This window comes from Macaca fascicularis, chromosome 15 (assembly GCF_037993035.2).
Source record: "Macaca fascicularis isolate 582-1 chromosome 15, T2T-MFA8v1.1".
Taxonomy (NCBI): Eukaryota; Metazoa; Chordata; class Mammalia; order Primates; family Cercopithecidae; genus Macaca; species Macaca fascicularis.
Window position 1 is genome coordinate 2479896 of NC_088389.1, and position 20315 is coordinate 2500210.

The window sequence follows — 20315 nt, forward strand, 5'->3', positions numbered from 1 at the left end:
CCTGGCCCCCAGGGTGCCCCTGCACCACCCCACGGAGTGCCACTGTGTCTGGGGCTTCCCAGGGCAAGGCCTGAACCCATGCTGTGCCCACAGCCCTGCCGGATGCAGGAGGCACCTGGGAGGGGCCCCCAGAGTCAACGTGAACCTGCAGGGTAGGTGCAGCTGTGGGACCTGACCCTGGATACTGGCAGGCCCCATGGGGCTAGTCATGGAAGGAGCCTGCAGGCCAAGCCTCAGGGCAGACGGCAGACAGGACACTGGGGAGCCCTTGGATGGGTTCACAGGAGGGAGCACTGGTGGGTGCCCCAGGTCTTGGCCAGCCCGAGGGATCAGGCCCTGACTCCAAGATGCCCTGGAGGACAGTGACCGTGGGAAGAGCAATCAGGCCATCACCAGGGCCCCCTTATCAGACCCCAAAGGGCTGAGTGTGCACGGCCACTCCCTGGGGCCACTCCTGTGCTCCCCCACCCACCTGCTTTAGTTAGGGTCTGGGGGGCCCTGGAGGTGGTGATGCACGGTGCGGAAGCCAAGGACAGAGTTCAGAGACTGGGAGGCGTGGCAACACGTTTAATTCTGTGGTCAAGCTAGCCTGTCTGCAAAGCCTGGCAGACGGCAGGTCACCAGGGGCTGCCGCAGAAGCAGGCAGGGCCAGCCCCGAAAGGGGTGCAGGCAAAGGCGGGGGCTCTGACATGGCTGCTGGAGGTAGCAGGCCCCAGGCTGGGAGTGCTCAGTAGCCATCGTTAGCCCAGGTAACCTCGTAGTCGGGGTACTTGGCTTTGATTTTCTCAGTTGAAATGGCGTGCTGGGCAGGACCATAGGCCTGGAGAGAGAAGACGCCTGCTGGCACCACCTGGACCCTTCGACCCCATGCCCTGGCTCTGGGCATCCAGCCACCAGCCACACCAGAAGCGAGTGTGGGAAAGGGAGAGACAGTGCCTGGGGGTGCCAAACCCACCATCCCGACTGCCCTTGGGGGCTCCCCTGGGGAGAGGCGACCTCCACAGGCAAGCAAACCTTGAGGGTGGATCCTGGGGCTTGAGGCACCCAGAGGGACGCACGTGGCTCTCATCTGCTGGTGGTTTTTGTGAAGAGCACGGGCGGGGACTCTGAACTCCACCCAGGTACTGACTGCCTCTGGGGGCCCAGGGCGCAAAGTGCTGGAGGACAGCTAGAGCCCAGCAAGGCCTCCGGGGGCAGGGAGAGGGAACGGCAGGCCATGTCTGGGGGTCTCCCTCCCGCCCCTCAGGTCTGGCATGTGCTCCATGGGGGAATGCAGGAACACAACTGGCCCTGGAAGGAGGGCTCTGCCGCCCACCCTGGGAGAACCCCGGGAAGCCTGCGTGCTCATCTGGGGCCACGGGTCAGGGCAGCAGACTCAGGTGGGCCTCGAAGCTGGAACCGGGGCCTCCAGCAGGGCGGGACGGGGCTGCGGCTCACCATGGAGTAGCCGTACACGTGAATCTTCTTGTCCTGGCTCTGGTGGGAGATGCGCCCGCCGCCCAGACACTCACAGTCACAGCCCTGCTTCTGCATGTCGCCCGACACTTTGTCGTAGATGTCCGCTGGGATGGGAGGGCGACCTCAGGACGTGCCCTGGCCGCCCTTGGAGGCCGCGGGAGGAACTCCCGGCCGAAGAGGTCTAAAATCCCAGCTCTGAACAGCCTCTTCCCCAGAGGAGACGAAGCCCCTTGAGGCTGGGACAGGGATGAATGAGAGGAGGGTGGAACCGGGGCGAGCTCGGGGACTGGGAGACTGTCGTGAGGCGGGGGGTGTCAGGCTGGGTCACGCCTTTCCCGCCCAGGACCTGAGCCTGGCTCAAACCTAGCAGGGGCAGGGCTGGGAGCAGAACGCAGTCGGTGGCCCGCAGCACCCACCCCGGCCCGCCAAGCCCCGCCCCCGCCTCGCCAGCCCCGCCCCTCGCACGCCGGCAGGCCCCGCCCTCACCATGGTACTCGGCCCACTTGTAGCCGCGCACGATCTCCTTGCTCTCCGCAGCCGGAGCGCCGGAGCGCGGAGCCGAGTGGACTCGGATCAGCACATACTTGAAGACGCCGTCGGAGTCGATGTCCACATCAGGAATGTGAGCGAGGTCCGCCGCCGCCATGTTCTTCGTCCCGGAGGCCCCTCCTCCCACCCGACCCGGGGACCGCTTGTACTGCGGAAGGCGGGCTCTGGGAAAGCAACGACCAATCCCGTCGGGGAATGCTGCCCAAGACCCAGCGCCTCAGCCAATTGTACCGCCGACCGAGGCACGCGCTAACCAATCGCAATCCAGTTCCTTGCCGCCTTGCGGCCCTGTCAGCCCCACTAGCCCCACTTAAAGGAAACGTGGAACCGGGAATGGGGGGTGATTAAATCCAGCCAACGGAAAAGTTCCTCTCCAGCGGGGTCCGGTGGCACCCTTGGAGCGGGGCAGTTAGGCGGCCCGTGAAGCTGGGGCAAGGAGGGAGGCCTGAGGGACGTCCCAGCCCTGATCTCCCGTCCCGCACGTAGTCCGAAGACCACCCTCCCCGTGGCCCCCACCGCCCGAAGGCCTCCTCCTCCCCTCTCCACCGTCCGAAGGCCTCCCCCTCCCCCTTCCACCGCCCGAAGGCCTCCTCCTCCCCTCTCCACCGTCCGAAGGCCTCCCCCTCCCCCCTTCCACCGCCCGAAGGCCTCCCCCTCCCCCATCCACTGCCCGAAGGCCTCCCCCTCTCCCCTCTCTATCGCCCGAAGGCCTCCCCATCCCCCCCTCCACCGCCCGAAGGCCTCCCCCTCTCCCCTCTCCATTGCCCGAAGGCCTCTTCCCTCCAGCCCCCACCGCCCGAAGGCCTCCCCCTCCCCCCTCCAAAGCCCGAAGGCCTCCCCCTCCCCTCTCCACCGCCCGAAGGCCTCCTCCTCTCAGCCTCCATCGCCCGAAGGCCTCCCCCTCCCCTCTCCATCGCCCGAAGGCCTCCCCCTCCCCTCTCCATGGCCCGAAGGCCTCCCCCTCCTCCCTCCACCGCCCGAACGCCTCCCTCTCTCCCCTCTCCACCGCCCGAACGCCTCCCTCTCTCCCCTCTCCACCGCCCGAACGCCTCCGTCCCCAACCCCGCTACCCGCACAAGGAGGCAACAGCAGCCACTACATTCAAGTTCTATTTTACTTGGTTCGAAAGCTCTTGCCTCCTGGAAATTATTTCGGTCCAGGGGCGTTCCTGGCCGGCCCTCTGGGGTAGGGCCGAATGCAGAGGCCCTGGGGCAGGGGGCGCGGGGCGCGGCGGCGGGTGGGCAAGCGGGACGCCTGGCCGGTGCAGACGCGCGGGGACGAGGTGGGCGCGCCGGGTGCGGGAGCGGGGGCGGGGGTGCCCAGTTTCTCTCACTTGGTGTCCCCTTCCCTGGCTTCGAAGTAGGGCTAGGGACTCCAGGAGGGCCCTTGCGTTTGGCCTCCACCCCTCTCCCAGACACCCCACCCTCCAGAGAGCCCCGGGCGCGGACCAGCGTGCGCTTGGGGGGCAGGTGGAGGCCAGGCCCCCGGGCTTGCCCCTCCACGCCCGCAGGACGGAGTGCGGCCAGAGCGGGTGTGCGGGGACCTCTCGGGACAGGTCAAGCCCCTTCGGGTGGGTTTCTGTGCTTACCGACTAGCTCGCTCCCTCACCTGCTCGCACCACGCTTTCCCCTCCAGGCTCCCACCTGGGAACGCCCCCTGTCCCTTGGTCCTTCCTCTCCTAGCCAGGTGTCAGCTCTGGCCAGGCCGACATGCTCTGCTTCCCCTGCCCAAGTCCCGTGCCCTTTCGGCTGGGAGACTCGCATATCGGCCTGAAGACCTCCCTGCGGCTTTTCCCAGCTCCTGCAGGGCCCAGACTGCAGCGACTGGAGGCGAGGGGACGGCAGGGCGCGTGGCGTGGTCGGCGTAACGGATCCGACTAGCGGGAACGCACCGCGCACCCTCAGCCCTGCCCACTGCCTCGCCGGGACGCGCTCGCGCACACCGACGCGCGAAGGTCGACCAGGGTGTTCTCCAGAGAGGAGGCACCCCAGCTGCGGGAGGCGGGGCGGGGCGTGTTTAAAGTGACAGACTGGGCTTTGGTTACGTCGGGCTTCCGGACGAGGGGAAACCGGAGTCGGGGAGGCTCCAGCGAGAGCCCCGCGGATCGACGGGGACCGGATCTGTACGGGTGGGGTCTGTGCAGTAGTGACCCCTCCGAGTGAAGGCAGAGCTGGGCGGTCCTCAGGCCCACCCCGCCTCCCAGCGGGGAGCACCGAGGGCGAGGACCGGCTTCTGGGGATCCTCGAGGGCGAGCTGGGAGAGGGAGGAGACCCGGGAGAAGGGAGAGGAGTTACTGGGGGTGGGAAGGCGAAGAGCCCGTGAGGAACACTACAGGGGCGGAGGGCAGGGGGGTGGAGGCCTGGGCGGAGCTGGAGGCAGTACTGAGCGGAGCTTGGAGGGCCAGGGAATTAGTGGCGGGCCTAGGAGAAGCCGGGGTGGGGCCCTGGCGGGGCTCGGGGAAGGCCCTGGGTGGGCCGGGCGGGGCCTGAGTGGGCAGGGCAGGGTTCGGGCCAGCGCCTGAGCTGGGCCTGGTGGGCCCCGCGCCTCACATGATGTCGTCCAGCAGGTTGGCGCTGGCCACCCAGTCGAGCGCGCGCGGCTCGGAGGCGGCCATGATCATGCACATGAAGGGGCGGCCGGTGCGCCGGTCCGTGGGGTAGATGGTGGTGGGCGTGAAGCGCCTGTTGGCCTCGACGAACTCGCAAAGCTGCTCGTAGACGCGCGGGAACTCGTGGCGGAGGAAGACACCGCGAAGCCGCAGCTCGCGCTGGATGTGGATGAAGGCCACCTCGCGCGCGCGCCGGCCCGCCTCGCCGTCCTGATCCAGGCCCGCCGTGCCAGGCGGCGGCGTCAGGATCAGCGTCTCCATGTCGGGCTCGCGGCTCCGCGCCGGGGGCGGCCGCGCGGGGCTGCCGGCAGCCAGCGCTACCTTGGCGAACTTGCGCACTGTCGGCCCGTGGCTGCGTGGCGCGGGCGCGGGCAGAGCGGGTGTCCCCGGGGGCGCGGCGCTGGGTCCCACGGCCACGGATACGCTGAGCAGGAAGCACTCTGCCGGCTCGTAGAGGCGCCCAGCAGCCGCCAGCTCGCGGGCGTAGCTGCCCAGGGGCGCCGCGTGTGTGGCCAGCTCACGCAGCGATAGGTAGGTGGGGGACAGCAGCAGCCCCTCCAGGCCAAAGCGCAGGAAGTTGTCGGCGGAGCCTGGACTTGGGAAGCCCAGGAAGAGCACGCCGCGGCCGCGCGACAGGAAGCCGACACGCGCGATGCGCGAGAAGGCGCGGTGTACCGGGCCGCTGTCGCGGCAAAACTGCAGCACGTGGCGGCACACGCTGCCCACGCGGCCGTACACGCAGCGCGCCTTGTGGGCGTCCCAGTCCTCGCGGCGGCACAGGCGCGAGCAGTAGTAGGTGTAGCAGCTGTGGCAGGACTTGAAATAGAGGCAGGCGTTGAACATGGTCTCCGTGCGCCGGCAGCGCGCATTGGAGCAGGTCATCAGGTCGTCCTCGTCGGCGCTGGGCTCGGGGGACGCGTCGGCCGCCTCTCCCCGGGCCGCGGGCTCCTCGGCGCTGCCGGCCGAGGCGGGGGGCGAGCGTGGCGGTGCCAGCGCGGGGGCCCCAGAGCCCGCGGGCCGCGAGTCCAGCAGTCGGCGCAGCTGGGGGCCCAGGCAGTCGGCCGCGGGCTCTGAGGCCTGGCCGGCGGGGGGCCGCGAGTCGATGACTAGGTCCGTAATGAGCTCGTCTAGCTGCTCTAGGCTGCGCTGGCGGCCAGGGGTGGGGCCCTCGGGGGCCGCGTGGGGAGGTGGCCGCGTGCGGCCCCCGGGCAACTCCCAGGCCCTGGCGCTCGGGCGCTCGGTGGCGCGCAGGTCGTTGTCGGTGATGGTGATCTCGGGCGTCACGTACCAGTTGCGGCCCAGGCCCTCGCCCGCGCGGCCCTTCTCCGTCAGCGACGTCTCGGACAGGGACAGTGCGGCGTAGCGTCTGGGCGAGGTGGACAGGTTCACGACGACGGGCGGGCGACGGCCTTCCGGGGACACGCCTCGCGGCTCCTGCACTTCGCGCCCCAGCAGGTTCTCGTAGCTGCGGCCGCGGCCCAGCGGGTCTTCTCGGCGCGGCCCCGGTGCCAGAATGTTGTCCCAGGAGCGCGAGTAGTGGCGGCTGTCGGTGACCAGCCGGGGCGGACTGGTGCCGGTGCCGCCGTGCCAGGAGGCGAGCAACGGGTCGGGGTCAGAGGGCGGCGCCACTTGCAGGGTGCGGTAGGGTCGCGGGCCCCAGTCCGCCCAGGCCGCGCTGCTGCGCGGGTGCGGGTACGTCCTAGCCAGGACGTCGCGCTCGCGGTAGCGTCCGAAGTCCTCCGTGTAAAAGGGGCGGGCGGTGGAGTGGGTCCGGGGCTCCTCGGAGACATAGCGGGGCCCGTAGGGCAGGCCGTAGGCTCGGGGAGCCTCACCATAGTAGGAGCGGGAGGGCGGTTCCTGGATTGGGAAGGTGCGCACCTCTCCTGCGTAGTAGCCGCCCATGCGCCTTGGACTGGGCCCTGGGAACTCCTCTGACCGGTAGGGCCTGGGGCAGTAGGCATCGAATGTTGGGCCGGGACTGGCCGCAAAGCTGCCCCGGAAGCCTTCGGGCTCCTCTGTGTAGAAGAACTGGGTGGGGCCCGGCGGGGTGGCGAAGGGCAGACTGCGGCGCTCAGCGTAGTCCCGGGGCCCAGGCAGGGGCCCGTCGCAGTAGAGCGCCCGGGGGTCCGCACAGTATAAGTCGCTGGGCGTCGGGGTGCGCGACAGCGCCATGTGGCGGGGCCCTGGTACCGTGAGGCCGTGGAACTGCGGGGTGGGGCGGGCCCAGGGCGCGGCCTCGGCGGGCCCGCAGGACCGCGAGCCCCGGGCGGCGTGCTGGAGCACTGCGTCGTCCGGCTTGATGTCCAGGCGGCAGCGCACGTGGGGTGCGGGACCCGCGGGTGGCTCGGAAGGTGCGCAGCGGCCGCCGGCGGCGCACAGGGGCGCCATGCGGCCGGGGCCGCCCCGCTGCGGCTGCAACTTGATGGGGTGCAGCTCATTGGCGAGGGCGCGGAGCGCCGGGTACGCGGGCTCCCGGCGCGGCGATGCCTCGGCCCGTGCCGCACGCTGGGCCTCCCGCCCTCGGCGAGGCAACACCGGCGGCGAGGCGGGCGCGGGCGTCAGGCCCGGGGGCGCGCGGGGCGCGCTCTTGGAGCGGGCGCGGCGGCGTGGCTCGGCCTCGCGGGTCCGGGCGCGCGGCACAGCGGACTCCGGGGGCGGTGGCTCCGGCAGGGTCTCCATGGCCGGCCCGTCCAGCGCCTCTAGGAAGTCGAAGCTGCGGCAGTGGCGCTTGTTGAAAGGCGCGGGCTCAGCAGGCCGGGCCACGGATTGCTCACATGGCGGGCGCCTGGATGCGGGTCCCGGGGCCGCCACCTTGATGTCCTGGTACACAGTTGACACCAGCAGGTCCGGAGGGTCCGTACGGGTCATCTTAAAAGAGGTCCCCAGGCTGGCGGCTCCAGCTCACACTGCCTTGCGGGGCTTTTGCCCTGGGGGGAGACGCGGGTCAGGGCGGCCCCCTCCGCAGCCCAGGCCCCGCTACTCCCCCACGCTGGCCCGGCTTACCTGGGGCGCAGCGGGCGGAGTAGCCCTGGCTGCAGGCCTGGGCCGAGAATGCGGGCGCTTCCTCCATGCCGGGGTCAGAAGCACCTGCGGGAGGAACCCAGCTGTCCAGGCGCCCAGGTCCTGCCCCTCCCCCGTCCTCTCCCGGCGATGGGGCGGGCGGGCCAGAAAGGCTTAGCCGTGGCTGTGGTTCCCGCGGCGGGAGCTCCTGCGTGAAGCTCCAGGGCCTCCCCTCCCCCGACTAGTGACGGCGGGGCCGGCTCGGGTGGACCCCTTTCCGGGTGGGGTGAGTGAGTGGGGGCGTGGTCCTGGGGGCTGCGCCCTCTGGTGTCCGCAGCTGGAAGGACGGGGCGCATTTGGGCCTTATTTATAGGTGTTGCCCCACGAGACATTAGTGACTGTGCCCCCGTCACAGCGCCCACCGCAGAGCGACCCCTCCGATCGCGCACAGTCGAAGGCGAGTCGCTGGGTCTCAGCCTTAGCTAGCTCTGCACCAAGCGGGTGACACCAACCACCCCACCTGCTGGCCAGGCCGAGCACAGAGCCCCTCCCCCAGCACTGCAAGGACCCACGCCTAGGTGCCCTCAACTTCCCGTGAGCTCCAGGCCAGAAAAAAGCCCCCAGAGAGCATACCTGGGCCCTAAATCTCCCTTTCCTTTGCCGACACCTCTTCTGACCCCAAGTATCTTTGGGTGGTTGAAGCAAGGCCCCAGCTTTGTGTAAATGCACAGGACACCCCCCCCTAGGGTGTGCACGGCAGTCCCAAGTCATCGAGCCATGAGCTCGTGGCAGCCCCTGTCCCCTGAGCTGCGCACCAGGCCCGGAAGCTGCCCACTGGGGGTGGGCAGGGCGGAGGGTGGGGGAAGACCCACTGCTTTGCAGGAGAGAGCCCTCCCCACTTTGCTGAGAAGGTTCCATGGAAACCTGTGTTTCTTAGGCCCCCACGCTGCAGGCTGGCCAGGGTTCAGATGTGGACTGCCAGCCCCTCTGTGGTCCCAGAGCCAGCTGGGGGGTGCGTCAGAGAGTGGCCACAGGCCTGGCCTCTGCACATCCAACACCTGGTCTGGAGGGGTCTACCCCAGAGTGAGCTGGGGGAAGCGGGTACCTAGCCAGGCCCCTCGCGCGGCAGAACCTCAGGTGGATGGGCCTCTCGGGGTCTGGCCGGGTCCCCCCTCTGTGTCCCAGGTGCGCAGGGGCTTCCTGCTAGCTGGGCTGTTTTTCTGGGTCAGGGCCACAAGTCCCAGGTCTTGTCCCCATCCCAGCCTCCCGCCCACCCCATCTCCCCCCTCCACCCCACCCGTGGCAGGACTGTCCACCCTCCTGCTCCCTCTTTCATGCTAAGCTCAAGGCCAGGCCGGAATCCAGCTGGATGACAGGGTGTGAGGCTCCACCCCAGGGAGGTGACAGTGGGCTTTGCTGGCTGAAGCTGTGGGTGACACCCTCTCCCGTGGGGATGGGGGTGGGGTCGGCCCCCTCGTGGGCCCAGGGCCTTCTGGAGCCCACCGAGATGGCTGGAGGCCTTCCCCACCTCCCAGCCCTGCTCTGGCTGGGAGCGGCCCTTCAAGGGATACAGCCGGTGTTGCCTGGGGGCGGGGACTCCCCATCCTTGCGGCCGCCCTAAGGCAGCCTCCCCCGCCCATGACAGTGACACACTCAGCAACTCGGCCCCCAGCCCCTTACCTGGGTGCTGCTCCAGCTGTGCCCCGGTGGGCTGTGCCACCCCCAGGTCGGCTCCTGTGTGTCCCCGGCACTGCTGCGTCCCCGGCACCGGCAGAAGCTTCCAGGCAGCAGCGCGGATCCTGGCCTGGCTGCTCAGTGCTGCCCCCAATGGCAGCTGAAAGAGCTGTACTTAAAGGGGCCGCGCCCAGTGGGGGCTGCACCGTGGAGCTGGGGATCGTGACTGCACAGGCTCCAATTTGGGGCTGTGCGGAGCACAGGGTCCCTGCAGCATCCCCAAGACGCAGACCTCAGCGTCTAAACAGGAGCCCTGTGGCCCGGAGCAGCCTGCCAGTCCCGCCAGTGTCACCCCCACACACTTGCCTGAGAGGAGGGGCCCAAGCCCTGGCCTGGGCTGCAGAGATTGGTTAGGGCCATCTTGGAATGTGCATCTCCTGTTGGGCGAGGCAGGGGCAGATGGGCTTCTCCCTGCCCCACTGGCCTTTCCCCAGGCCCTATCTGCTTTGAGGCTGCCAGTGCCAAAATCTCGGTGGGTACCTGGGGCCAGATGGCCCCTGCAGCCTCCTGTGTCCCCAGGATGCCATCCTCTCTGGGTGAGGCCACTCCTGCATCCGGTGTCTCTGCCAGCCTGGGAAGGCCTGCACGTGACCTACCGTACCTGCCTGGTAATGTCCTCGTCCCACTCTGCCAGCCCCTCCCCAAGGCATTGGGCCTGGAAACGTTCTAGGTTGGCAGAGGAGTGGGTAGCCGATGCCCTTGGCTCCGAAGGGCAGGACCTACGCCATTCTGCGTTGTTCAAAGCAGGGCCCACTGAAACCCCAACATAGCTGTCCATGGTGTGATCCTGGCAAGTTCACGTACTGTTGACCCATTCCACACCAGGGGAACCTCTGAAGCCGACCCTGACCTCATGGGCTGTGGGCTCAGGGGCCAGGCTCCTAAGCTTGCTGTGGGCCACAGCACCTGTTCAGGGACCACAGTGACTGCCTCACACCCTGGGGTCACAAAGCTCCCAGGCACAGGAGCCTCCAGCTTGGCCATCCCCTCCCCTTCACTGGCGCACTCTTCCTGCCCGCCCTGCAGGGTTCTCATGGCAACAGTAGCTGTGGGGGTGGAGGCTGGGCGCTGCTGACAGCTGGAGGGGGCAGGGGCCTGAAGGGGGGGCAGTGCCGCAGGCGGCTGCCTGGGAGCCGTGCAGACTGGACTTCCACCGCATGGGGCTGCGGACCCCCAAGCGTGCTGGCTGCAGCTGCTGAGCCCTGGCACAGGTGGGCTGGGATGTACCCAGGGTGTGGCCAGGGTTGGTGGGATGTCCTCACAGCATTGCTGGGCAGCCTCCTGCCTCAGAGGACTTCCCTGACAACCCATGGCAGCCTGGGCCCGAGGCAGCGGGAGCAGGTGCAGGGAGAAGAACAGACACACGCAGAGTGAAACAGGAGTGCTTTATGGTCTGAGTGGAGGGTTTGGGAGGCGTGCCTCCCAGATCCCGCCTGTGGGCTCACCTGAGCGGGGGCGCAGCTGAGGCCGCTGTGGGAAACAGCCCCCATCCCCAAGAGAGGCCCTGCATGCTGCCTTCGGTCTCTCGCCAGCCGTGCCTAGCGTGGGGCCTGGGCTGCCCTTTAGGGTGGGTCTGCACACCCGTGTTCAGGGCTCCCAGCCGGAAGCGGAGCCATAGGCATGCTGCGGCCCTGGGTGAGCGCGGAGGGCAAGCAGGTGCCGGGGCAGCGTGCACCCCGCAGCCAAGCGGCCCCTGCCCAGCCTCTGTAAACAGACCCTCATGCCCCTGGGCCTCAGTCACATCCCTGAGAAACACTGGGGACTGGCGGCTCTGCCCCGAGAGGGCCAGGGTGTCCACCGAGCCTGGCCAAAGCCAGCTGTCCCCTCCCTCCTTGCAGAGCAGGCTCACACCGGGTCTGGAGGCCCAGTCCGGGGACACCAACGCCCAGCCTCTTCCAGCTCAGAAGTGCACACGGCAGCCACTGGGCAGCGGCAAAGGCGATGGTGCAGAGGCAAATGCCTCCCCAGGCAGTGACAGGCACGCCCCCCACCCCAGGGCGGCCACTGCCCCGGTTGGCCTAGAGCTCCTCATAATCGCCACCCCCAGGGTGGCGGCCGCCCAGGGCCCCGCCCCCCAGGAAAGCCTCCAGCTCATCAGCAGCCGTCCTCTCCCTGCTGCGTGGGGGCCGCTGCTGCCGCCGCCGCCGCTCCTCCTTGCCCTCCTCCTTGTCCTTGCTCTTCTTATGTTTGCTCTTCTTCTTGGCAGCCTTTTCTTCCTGCTGAGGAGCACAAGGAGGGGGGCGCCATGGAGTCACAGGAGGCCAGAGCCCCAGTCCCAGGACCACACACCGCCCAGCCCTGGCCTGTCAGGAAGGGGAGTAGCTGGTACCTCTTTGCCTTTCTTCTTCTTCTTCTTCTCCTTAGAGGGGGTTTTGCCCTCCTTACCTGCACAGACAGGACAGTGGCTCAAACACAAAGCAGTGAGCCCCAGCCCTCCAGGAGGCCCTGCTGAGGGACAGGACCACACTCCTGCAGGGGGCTGCCAGGAGCATGGCACTGCCTCCTGGACTCAGGAAAGGCCCCTGGCCAGTGGCCAGCAGCTGGCAGGAGGCCCACGTTCTACCCAGACTCCAGCAGGCTGACCGCACTCCGCTGCCCCCGCCCACCTTCCTCGCTGCTCTCCTTGGGCCCAGCCTCCTCCAGCCCCAGCCCGAAGAGGTCCGAGTCATTCTTCAGTCTGAAGGTGGGGAGAGGGAGCTTGGGGGGCGGGGGCGGCTGAGCAAGGGCCTCGTCCTCGTCAGTCACATCGGAGGGGTCATCTCGCACGGGAAACTCATCCTGCAGCAGGGAGAGCAGCTGGTCAGGCCGTCGTCCCTCCCACACCCTCAGGGGTTGTGGGGTCTCGAACCCAGCCGGAAGGCCCAAGTGTGGGGACATGAGACGCCTTTTCAGAGGCCTTTTTCAGAGGCCTCCTCCCACTGCACCCACCCACCGAGAGGCTCTGGCCTCCTGGCTGACCTCTGCCCGGGGAGGACCCGTCTCACCACCCTGCGCTGTGTGTCTGACGCCTCGCTCTCAAAGTCGGGGTCATCCATGACAAAGGACAGCATCTGTGCAGCGATGGGCCCCTCGGGGTCACTCTCGGATGAGGACGCCTGCTCACCCTTCCCCGGCTCAATCTCAGCAGGGGGCCTGGTGCTGCTGTGCTTTTCCGGACCTGTGCGAACAGAGGCACCGCCTGGCCGGGGCAGTGCTGCGGCCCTCGTGGGAGCTGTCCCCCTCCGTGGCTTTGAAGCTGGTGTGGAGGACCTTTGTGGACAAGCAGAGGGTCAGTCAGGGTCCTCCGGAGGTGTCCTGAGCTGCCCCACCCCGGTCTCCAGGCCACACCCCTGGGGACACCTGCCCTTACCACTTGGTCTCTGGCTCTGAGCACTGCTGGGGAGCCGGGGCAGGGCCTTTTGGGGGATCCACCACTTCTGCTTCCTCCTCACTTGAAAGAGTGATGTTCTGACTGGGGACGGGACCAGCGGGTGGTGGGGAACTCCCACGTGGCTGGTCTTCGAGGTCCACATCGTCCTGGAACCCTGCCACCATCGGGTTGCTGCCCAGGGCCTCCGCATCACTGCAAAGCAGGGGGCAAAGTGGTCAAGAGGCCACAGGGTAGGGATGGCCGGCCGGGCTCACAGGCCTTGGTTCCAGGCACCCTGGTACCCGGCACACCCTGGCCGTGGGGCCACCCCGCCCCAGGTGCTGTGTTCTAGGGGAAGCCTCCTCGTGGCTGTCACAGGGCTGCTGAGAAAGGGGTCAGCGGCTCAAGGTCGGACACAGTGTTGCCCTGTGGTCGGTCCATGGGCGAAGGATGTGGGGCCGCGCAGGTGGGCGCTCATGGAGGAGGCGGGCCCAGCTCAGGGCCACCAGGCTTTCCATCCTTTGTGTATTTCTGGAGGAAGCTGCCGCCCCACAGCAATGAGTGAGGCTGAGGTGCTGAGGCCACCGGGGGTGGACTATGTCCAATGGTGTCCACACCTGGGACCAAACGCAGGGCTTTGCTGCAGGCAGAGTTCGGAGAAACTTGGCAGAGTGGTGGGAGAGGGGCTGGCAGACAGATGGGGAGGCAGCTCTAGCTTCCAGCTCTAGGACCTGCAGGAAGCCGCCCCCAGCTCTGCAGCACCCAGGCCCTGGCCCTGCGGAGACAACATCTGGTGGCCTGAACCTCCTGTATCACCTGGAGTGGCCTTGCCAGTGGCCTCCGTGTGGAATCTGCCCACAGAAGACTCCAAGGTGCCCCTGTCCTCTCCAGGGTGTGGGCAGAGCAGGTGGCCAGGCCTTTCTGAGGTCTGGAAGCCCCGTCTAAGCTCTTCCCTCATCTGCTCCAGCCACAGATCTGCTCTGTCCTCAGTCAACAGAGACCCCAGGAAGCCAACCCCACCTGCTGCTCGGGCGCCCTAGAGGCTGGGGGCAATGGGAGAGGAGGTCCAGGCCCACCCCTCACCTGTCGCTGTCCTGCTGGGCAGCCTTGGCCCCCACCTTCTTCTCGTCCCTGGCGGGGGTTGCATCTTCCAGGAAGCTGCGGTCCAGGCGGTCGTCGGGAACGAAGTCCTCCACGCTCTGCACTGCTGCTGGGGCCTCGGCGGCCAGGACTGGCTCTGTAAACAGTGATGCCGGGTCCTCTCCTCAGCACCAGAACCCTCACTGCACCCAACCCCAAGCCAGGCCCACCAGGGACGTGCCCACGGGACTGGGACAAGCAGGAAGAAGTACGGAGCGCTCGGAGACCCAGAGCCCCACCTGTGAGGGCGTGAGGGACCGGGACCGCTTTGGGAGGGGCAGCTCCAGGGCCTACCTGGAGGTGGAGGGGCTGCCTCGGCGGCAGGTGACGTCCCAAACAGCCTCGAGATGATGCTGCGCCGCGGGGCGGGGGCTGAGGGGCACGCAGGTGGCGGCAGGGCCTCTGAGGGTGGTGCAGGGGACACAGAGGATGGTGGGGCGGCATTGAGGGGCAGCTGTGGGGCGGGCTGGGGTGTGCCGGGGCTGGAGCTCCCCGTGGACACAGCGCCTGGAGGCACCACCGGTGACTGGGAGCCCGAGGATGGGCTCTGCCCGTTGGCCACCAGTGGGGACGCATGGCCGCGGCTGCGAGCCTCCATCATCTCCAGGAAGCTGGAAGGCAGAAGGCAGGTGAGAAGCCTGGCTCCCCCGCCTCACTGAGGCCCGCAGGTGACAGGGGCTCTCTGCTGCTGCGGATAGGGCAGGGAAGAGCCGCCGTGTTCTGGGCCATCATCCCCACCCACTGCCAAGAGCAGCAGCGCTGGCCGGGCGGGGGCTCACGCCTGTCATCCGAACACTGTGGGAGGCCGAGGCGGGCAGATCACAAGGTCAGGAAATAAGACCATCCTGGCTAACACAGTGAAACCCCGTCTCTACTAAAAATACAAAAAAATTAGCCGGGCATGGTGGTGGGCGCCTGTAGCCTCAGCTACTCGGGAGGCTGAGGCAGGAGAATGGAGTGAACCTGGGAGGCGGAGCTTGCAGTGAGCCGAGATCACGCCACTGCACTCCGGCCTGGGCAACACAGCACGACCCTGTCTCAGAAAAAAAGAGCAGCAGCCCCGAAGGGCGGGGACAGCAGGCACCAGCATACCTGTGTTCAGCTCCCCGGAAAGTCATTTCGGATCTGTTCTGAGGCACAGCCTTTGGGGGCTCCATGCAGAGGTGGCCAGATGGCAGCAAGTGGAGCTTCCCGTGAGGGGGGATTCTGGGAAGAGGAGGGGCTGGGGCTTGGCGGAGCACGTGCGGCCATCGCAGCATCCAGCTGGCCCAACTCTCAGTCCCAGGAAATGCCAGGATGGGTTCAACAGAGAAGCGCCCATGCCGGGGGGTCCATTCTGGGCCCCTCTCCAGGCATCAGACTGCCTTCCCTCTCAGTCTCTTGCTGTGTCTCAACCAACAGCCAGATCCGAGGTGACCCACAGGCTCTCCCTCTGCAAACAGAGACCTGCTGGGGCCTCAGGAGGGCCGCTGATTCCGCGGTCCCTGCCTGGGGAGGCACCAGGGGAGGCACCAAGCCCCCAGCTGTGCAGGAGCCTGAGGCAGAGAACGGCCAGCTGTCCCACTGCCTGCAACCCCCGGGGCTGCGCGTGCTGCCCAGGCCCACTCGGGAGGATGCTCTGAGCCGCCCTCTGCTATCAAGGACCAGAGACCTTCATGTCCTGGTCCGTATGCCTCTTCAGCACAGGGAGCTTCCCAAAGTCAAGGAGCTGACCAGAAAGCACACCCCACACTGGCATCAACGTGGGAAGCTAAGCCCCTGACGGGCAGGCAGCCCCAGCACGACTCCACCAGCATCAGCACCTGGCCATGGTCAGCGGTGCTCAGAGCGGCAGGCACGGCATGACCTGCACGAGGAGTCTATGCCAGGTGTGACTGAGGGGGCTGCTGGGGGCAGTGCCAACCTGAGCCCTCCTCCACCTGTGCCCCAAGAGAACTAATTTACCCCAAACGGGGGGCACTCCAAATGGGTTCCTCTCCTTGGTGCAGCCCATGGCCCGGCACCACGGCCGTGCCTGCAGCCCCCACACTGACCCCGCGGGCGGACGCAGCCACATACATGCCGTAGTTCTGGTCCTCCGTCTCCTGCTGCACCGACAGCTCCTCCAGTGTGGCGTCCATGTCCAGCTGGTTTGTCTCCAGCTGCCGCAGCAGCGTCTCCCTCTGCAGAAGGGGAGCACACAGGCCTGAGCAGGGGCCCTTCCTGCTGCGACTGCCCCAGCCCGACAGCAGCTGAGTACACGGGGGACGCCTCCTGCTGACTAAACCAGGAGATGCTGCAGGGATGGGTGCTTAGTAACTCATGGAGCTCTGGGCTGGGCCTCACTGGAACCACAGAAGCCCACATGATTCCTCTGCAGCGACCGGCACAACACCTACAGGCTGCCAGCATGGCTTAGGGGACAGCTCTGCCACAGGCATAAACCTCAAAGCACCCCACCCACACGCACCTCCAAGGGTGAAGAAGCCTCACCTTCACCTGGAAAACAAAGCCTCTCTGCTCCCCGCCGTGCACACCTCTGGTGGCAGGACACAGCCCCGGCCACGCATCGCCACCGTCCCCACACCCACAGGCAGCTGGCTCTGGAGCAAACTGCTGCCCTCCTGGCCTGGAGCCCCAGGCTGGTCTGAGGCCAGTCCATGTCACTGCTCACTTTAGATTCAAATTAAATACAAACGCCAGAGCCTCACGAACCCCTGATCTCAGGTGAGCCACTGCGCCTGGCCCCTTCTCTCTTTTTTAATAGAGATGGGGTCTCGCTATATTGCCTAGACTGGTTTCGAATTCCTGAGCTCAAGTGATCCTCCCACCGTGGCCTCTGCTGAAATTACAGGCCTCAGCTACCTGCCTGGCCTCTTTTTTTTTTTTTTTAAATCAGCTTTTTCAGGTTGAAGAGATTTTTTTTTTTTTTAGAACAGGGTCTTGCTATATTTATTGCCCAGGCAGATCTTGAACTCCTGGGCTCAAGCTATCCTCCCGCCTCTACCTCCCTAAGAGCTGAGATTATAGGCGTGAGCCACCGTGCCCAGCCTGGAGGGGTTTTTAAAATAAAAATGTGGGCCGGGCGCGGTGGCTCACGCCGGCAATCCCAGCACATTGGGAGGCCGAGACGGGCGGATCACGAGATCAGGAGATCGAGACCATCCTGGCTAACCCGGTGAAACCCCGTTTCTACTAAAAATACAAAAAACTAGCCAGGTGCAGTGGCAGGCGCCTGTAGTCACAGCTACTCGGGAGGCTGAGGCAGGAGAATGACGGGAACCCGGGAGGCGGAGCTTGCAGTGAGCCGAGATCGCACCACTGCACTCCAGCCTGGGTGACAGAGCGAGACTGTCTCAAAAAAATAAAAATAAAAATAAAAAAATTAAATAAAATAAATAAAAACGTGAGGCCGGGCGCGGTGGCTCACACCTGTAATCCCAGCACTTTGGGAGGCCAAGGCGGGCAGATCATGAGGTCAAGAGATCGAGACCATCCTGGCCAATATGGCAAAACCCCATCTCTACTAAAAATACAAAAATTAACCAGGCGTGGTGGCACGTGCCTGTAATCCCAGCTACTTGGGAGGCTGAGGCAGAAGAATCGCTTGAACCCAGGAGGCGGAGGTTGCAGTGAGGTGAGGTCGCACCACTGTACTCCAGCCTAAGTGACAGACTGAGACTCCATCTCCCACCCCCCAAAAAAAGGATATTAAAGTCAGTAAGGTCGCCGAAAATGGCTACAACAACAACAAAATGTGATTTTAACCAAATGTGTGAACTCTGGATCCTACTCTGGATACTGACTAAATACCTGATGATCTGAAGAACTCTTTGAAATCTTTGGAAATTTTAGTTTTAAAATTTGTTATTGTGGCTTATTTCTCCAAGAAAAACCTGTGACTTTAATGTGAGGTATTACATTAGGTATTATGGTCAGGTTAAAAAAAACAGAACGGATTTTTTAGAGATGTGTTTGAAATATTTTTAGGTGACACAAAGGCCTGAAATTTGCTTCCAGGCCATCCAGGGGCAAGACAAAGAGGAAATGGGGGTCCCGCTGCTGAGACGGGTGAGGACATTAGATCTGCTTGAGCACATCCATAGCAAAAGGAGAGTGACACACAGCTCAGCCCTACGCTTCCAGCTCAAGACTGTCCAGGGCCCCGTGCTCTCCCTGGGAGGCTCTGGAAGCGTTTGGAGGGTAAACCGTCAGGGAATGGAGCAGCGAGCAGTGGGGAGCTCTCCAAGGAGTAACCAACCCAGTGATGAGGGGATGGCTCTGCAGGAAGGACGGGCCTCCCCAGGAGTGCCGGCACCGCACAAGTCTGACTGCCGGCCTTCCTTCCCACCGAAACGTCCCCAGCAGCAGTCCCAGCCTGTAGGCGTCCTCACTTCTTCTGACACCAGGAGGACAGCACAGCCCCTTCCCTGGGCAAGCCTGACATCCTTCTGGAGAAAGACCAAGGCTGCTACAGCTGCGGCTGGGCCCCAGGTCCCCCAGACCCAGTCAGGGCAGCCCAGGGCAAGGAGGTTCAAGCCTCGTCGTTTACTGGGCTCTTTTGCAGCCACAGCTGGCCTGGCCCCTTGTTTCTACAAGGGAAGTTGAGTTTAGTCCACAGACCAAAGTTGGTTCCCTGGTTTTGACACAAGCACCAGGGAAATGTGAGATGTGAACAGCGAGTACCTTGGTGGCTCACGCCTGACATCCCAGCACTTTGGGAGACTGAGGTGGGAGGATTGCCTGAGCCCAGGAGTTTGAGGCTGCAGTGAGCCATGACTGCGCCACTGCACTCCAGCCTGGGTCACACAGCAAGACCTTATCTCAACAAACAAAAGCAACCAGAAACACTGGGGGAAACTGAGCAAGGGGTCTCCGCAGAGGTGGAGGGGCTCCTGGAACTAGGTCTAGCCCTCAGGACCCTGCACCCTCTGCCACCCAGAGCAGGCAGGCGCAGTAGAACGTTGGGCCCTTGCCAGCAGCCAACCTCTGAGCAGGCCCACAGCTTTCTCAGGCATTAGGAGGGAGGCCTGTCCAGGGAGACGCCTGGAAAGAGGTGAGAGACCAGCATCCACTCCACCCCACACGGTGAGTGCTTACCTGAAGCTGCAAAAATGGGATATTGAAGAACTTATGAAGATACTTTAGGCCAAAGCTGTTCTTCATGGAAGACTCAGCGTAGCGGAAGTAGGAGGAACCTGGAGGTCTGCTTTCAGAAAGGAAGAAAGATGCAAGAGAAAGACCCTTGCCCCGGTGCCAAGGACCACCCCTGGGCCCACGGCTGCCGGTCCGCACTGCCCTCCCTCCTCCTGCAGGCTCCTGAGGCCACAGGACCCTGCTGAGCCCTGCTAACCAGCTAAGCTGAGTGCCCTTCTGCAGGTGACCCCCACGGTGCCAGCACCTCACCCCGGCACACAGTTCCCAGCACAGTTCCTGGCAATGCCATTGGGGAGACCCAGGCTTCAGTGAGCCCCATGCCGCGGCGTGACCTGACATCCCCTGGCCCCCGTGCTAACGCTAACCCCTCCCCCGGCCTCTGCCTCAGCACCCTCCCCCACGCACCAGAGCACCAGGCAGGGTCCCTTGGGAGCAGGGCCACTGCACTCACCTGTCCAGGTTGTCGATGAAGTCACGCACGTCGTCCGGCAGGATGACTCGGTGCTCGCCCATGTCCCGGTAGTTCCCCAGCACGCACACTGGCACATGGGTGGGCACTTTCGGAAGCTCCCGGAGAATATAATTGAAGGTCCTCAGGGAACAGGTGAGGACCTGGCTTAGTTTCAGCTCTGCGACGCCCTGTCCCTCCCTGGGAAGCTACTGTGTGCCCAGGCCTGAGGACGGTGGCTGCTTCTCATTTCCAACATCCCACCCACCGGAAGCACGCCTCGAGTGCAGAGCGAGAAGGAAGTGCCTCGAGGGCCTTCGCACCCCTCCCAGCCTGCAGCCCCCTCCCATCCCTCTCCCTGAGGGACATACTTGACCGCACCCCACACTGGAATGCCCCTGTCTGTCCCTGCCTTCCCTCAGAGCGCCCCGCATCCACATCCCTACAAAACCACCTCTGGCTTTGCCTGCGTCCACCCTCATCCCACACTGTCCTCTGTGCCCCTCGGCATTGACCCTGTGGCTGCTTGTCCAGGCTCCCTGCCCACCGGGGAGGCCAAGGACACCCTGGGGTGCCCCTGCTACTGCCGGTCAAGCGGCTGTTTGGAGAGCCTTGTCTTAAGCAGACATCTCCGGGAACGGATGGCAAGTCTCCAGAATCTGCCTGGCGCGGAGCTGCCAGTTTCTCAGCTGCACAGTTTTCCAAAAGGCTTGTGAAGAAATAACTAGCGCTTCAAGTGACAAAACTTCCCGACTGAGAGAAAGCCAACACAAGTGGGTGAAAAACGCAGCATCCTAAGTTTGTAACTCCGTTTTCTTTCATTTGCACAGTCATTTAAACCGGTCCCTCACCAAGGCCGGCCCAGGGGCACCTCTGGTCCTAAGCAGGCGGCC

The 20315-nt window shown here is 65.3% G+C and overlaps 3 protein-coding genes across 22 annotated transcripts in view; all 3 read right to left on the reverse strand.

Annotated features, from left to right (window-relative positions):
- Window positions 1-552: 552 nt before the first annotated feature.
- PHPT1 (phosphohistidine phosphatase 1) lies at window positions 553-2125 on the reverse strand. 4 transcript variants are annotated; one of them, XR_010581311.1, is made up of 4 exons: window positions 1945-2125; window positions 1438-1562; window positions 1015-1134; window positions 553-820 (listed from the first exon to the last, which is right to left on the reverse strand). XR_010581311.1 is itself a non-coding variant. In XM_045374126.2 (4 exons), exons 1-4 carry the CDS (start codon window positions 2102-2104, stop codon window positions 786-788), a joined length of 378 nt encoding a protein of 125 aa, XP_045230061.2. In that variant the 5' UTR covers window positions 2105-2125; the 3' UTR covers window positions 553-785. The 4 variants fall into 4 exon arrangements, 2 of the variants coding, with proteins under 2 accessions (XP_045230061.2, XP_005580449.2); XM_045374126.2 differs by having other exon boundaries at window positions 1015-1072; XR_012424084.1 differs by lacking the exon at window positions 1015-1134 and having other exon boundaries at window positions 1438-1694.
- A 978-nt stretch (window positions 2126-3103) lies between these two features.
- AJM1 (apical junction component 1 homolog) lies at window positions 3104-9397 on the reverse strand. Of its 3 annotated transcripts, XM_045374117.2 has the most exons (3): window positions 9296-9397; window positions 7619-7702; window positions 3104-7542 (listed from the first exon to the last, which is right to left on the reverse strand). In XM_045374117.2, exon 3 carries the CDS (start codon window positions 7481-7483, stop codon window positions 4553-4555), a length of 2931 nt encoding a protein of 976 aa, XP_045230052.1. In that variant the 5' UTR covers window positions 7484-7542; window positions 7619-7702; window positions 9296-9397; the 3' UTR covers window positions 3104-4552. The 3 variants fall into 3 exon arrangements, with proteins under 3 accessions (XP_045230052.1, XP_045230055.1, XP_045230054.1); XM_045374120.2 differs by lacking the exon at window positions 7619-7702; XM_045374119.2 differs by having other exon boundaries at window positions 3104-7702.
- A 1323-nt stretch (window positions 9398-10720) lies between these two features.
- The window catches only part of RABL6 (RAB, member RAS oncogene family like 6), a 33319-nt gene continuing 23724 nt past the window's right edge, over window positions 10721-20315 (reverse strand). For 2 of the 15 annotated variants that reach the window (XM_074015975.1, XM_074015974.1), the window contains 11 exons: window positions 19426-19566; window positions 18918-19023; window positions 15897-16000; window positions 14931-15044; window positions 14133-14449; window positions 13782-13935; window positions 12699-12911; window positions 12337-12598; window positions 11956-12127; window positions 11679-11734; window positions 10721-11568 (listed from right to left, as the gene is read on the reverse strand). In XM_074015975.1, the coding sequence (XP_073872076.1) occupies window positions 11368-11568; window positions 11679-11734; window positions 11956-12127; window positions 12337-12598; window positions 12699-12911; window positions 13782-13935; window positions 14133-14449; window positions 14931-15044; window positions 15897-16000; window positions 18918-19023; window positions 19426-19566 (1840 nt within the window). In that variant the 3' untranslated portion in view covers window positions 10721-11367. Of the gene's footprint in view, window positions 11569-11678; window positions 11735-11955; window positions 12128-12333; window positions 12599-12698; window positions 12912-13781; window positions 13936-14132; window positions 14450-14930; window positions 15045-15896; window positions 16001-18917; window positions 19027-19425; window positions 19567-20315 lie in introns of all 15 variants that reach the window. The other 13 variants (XM_065529803.2, XM_065529800.2, XM_065529802.2 and 10 more) reach the window with 7 other exon arrangements.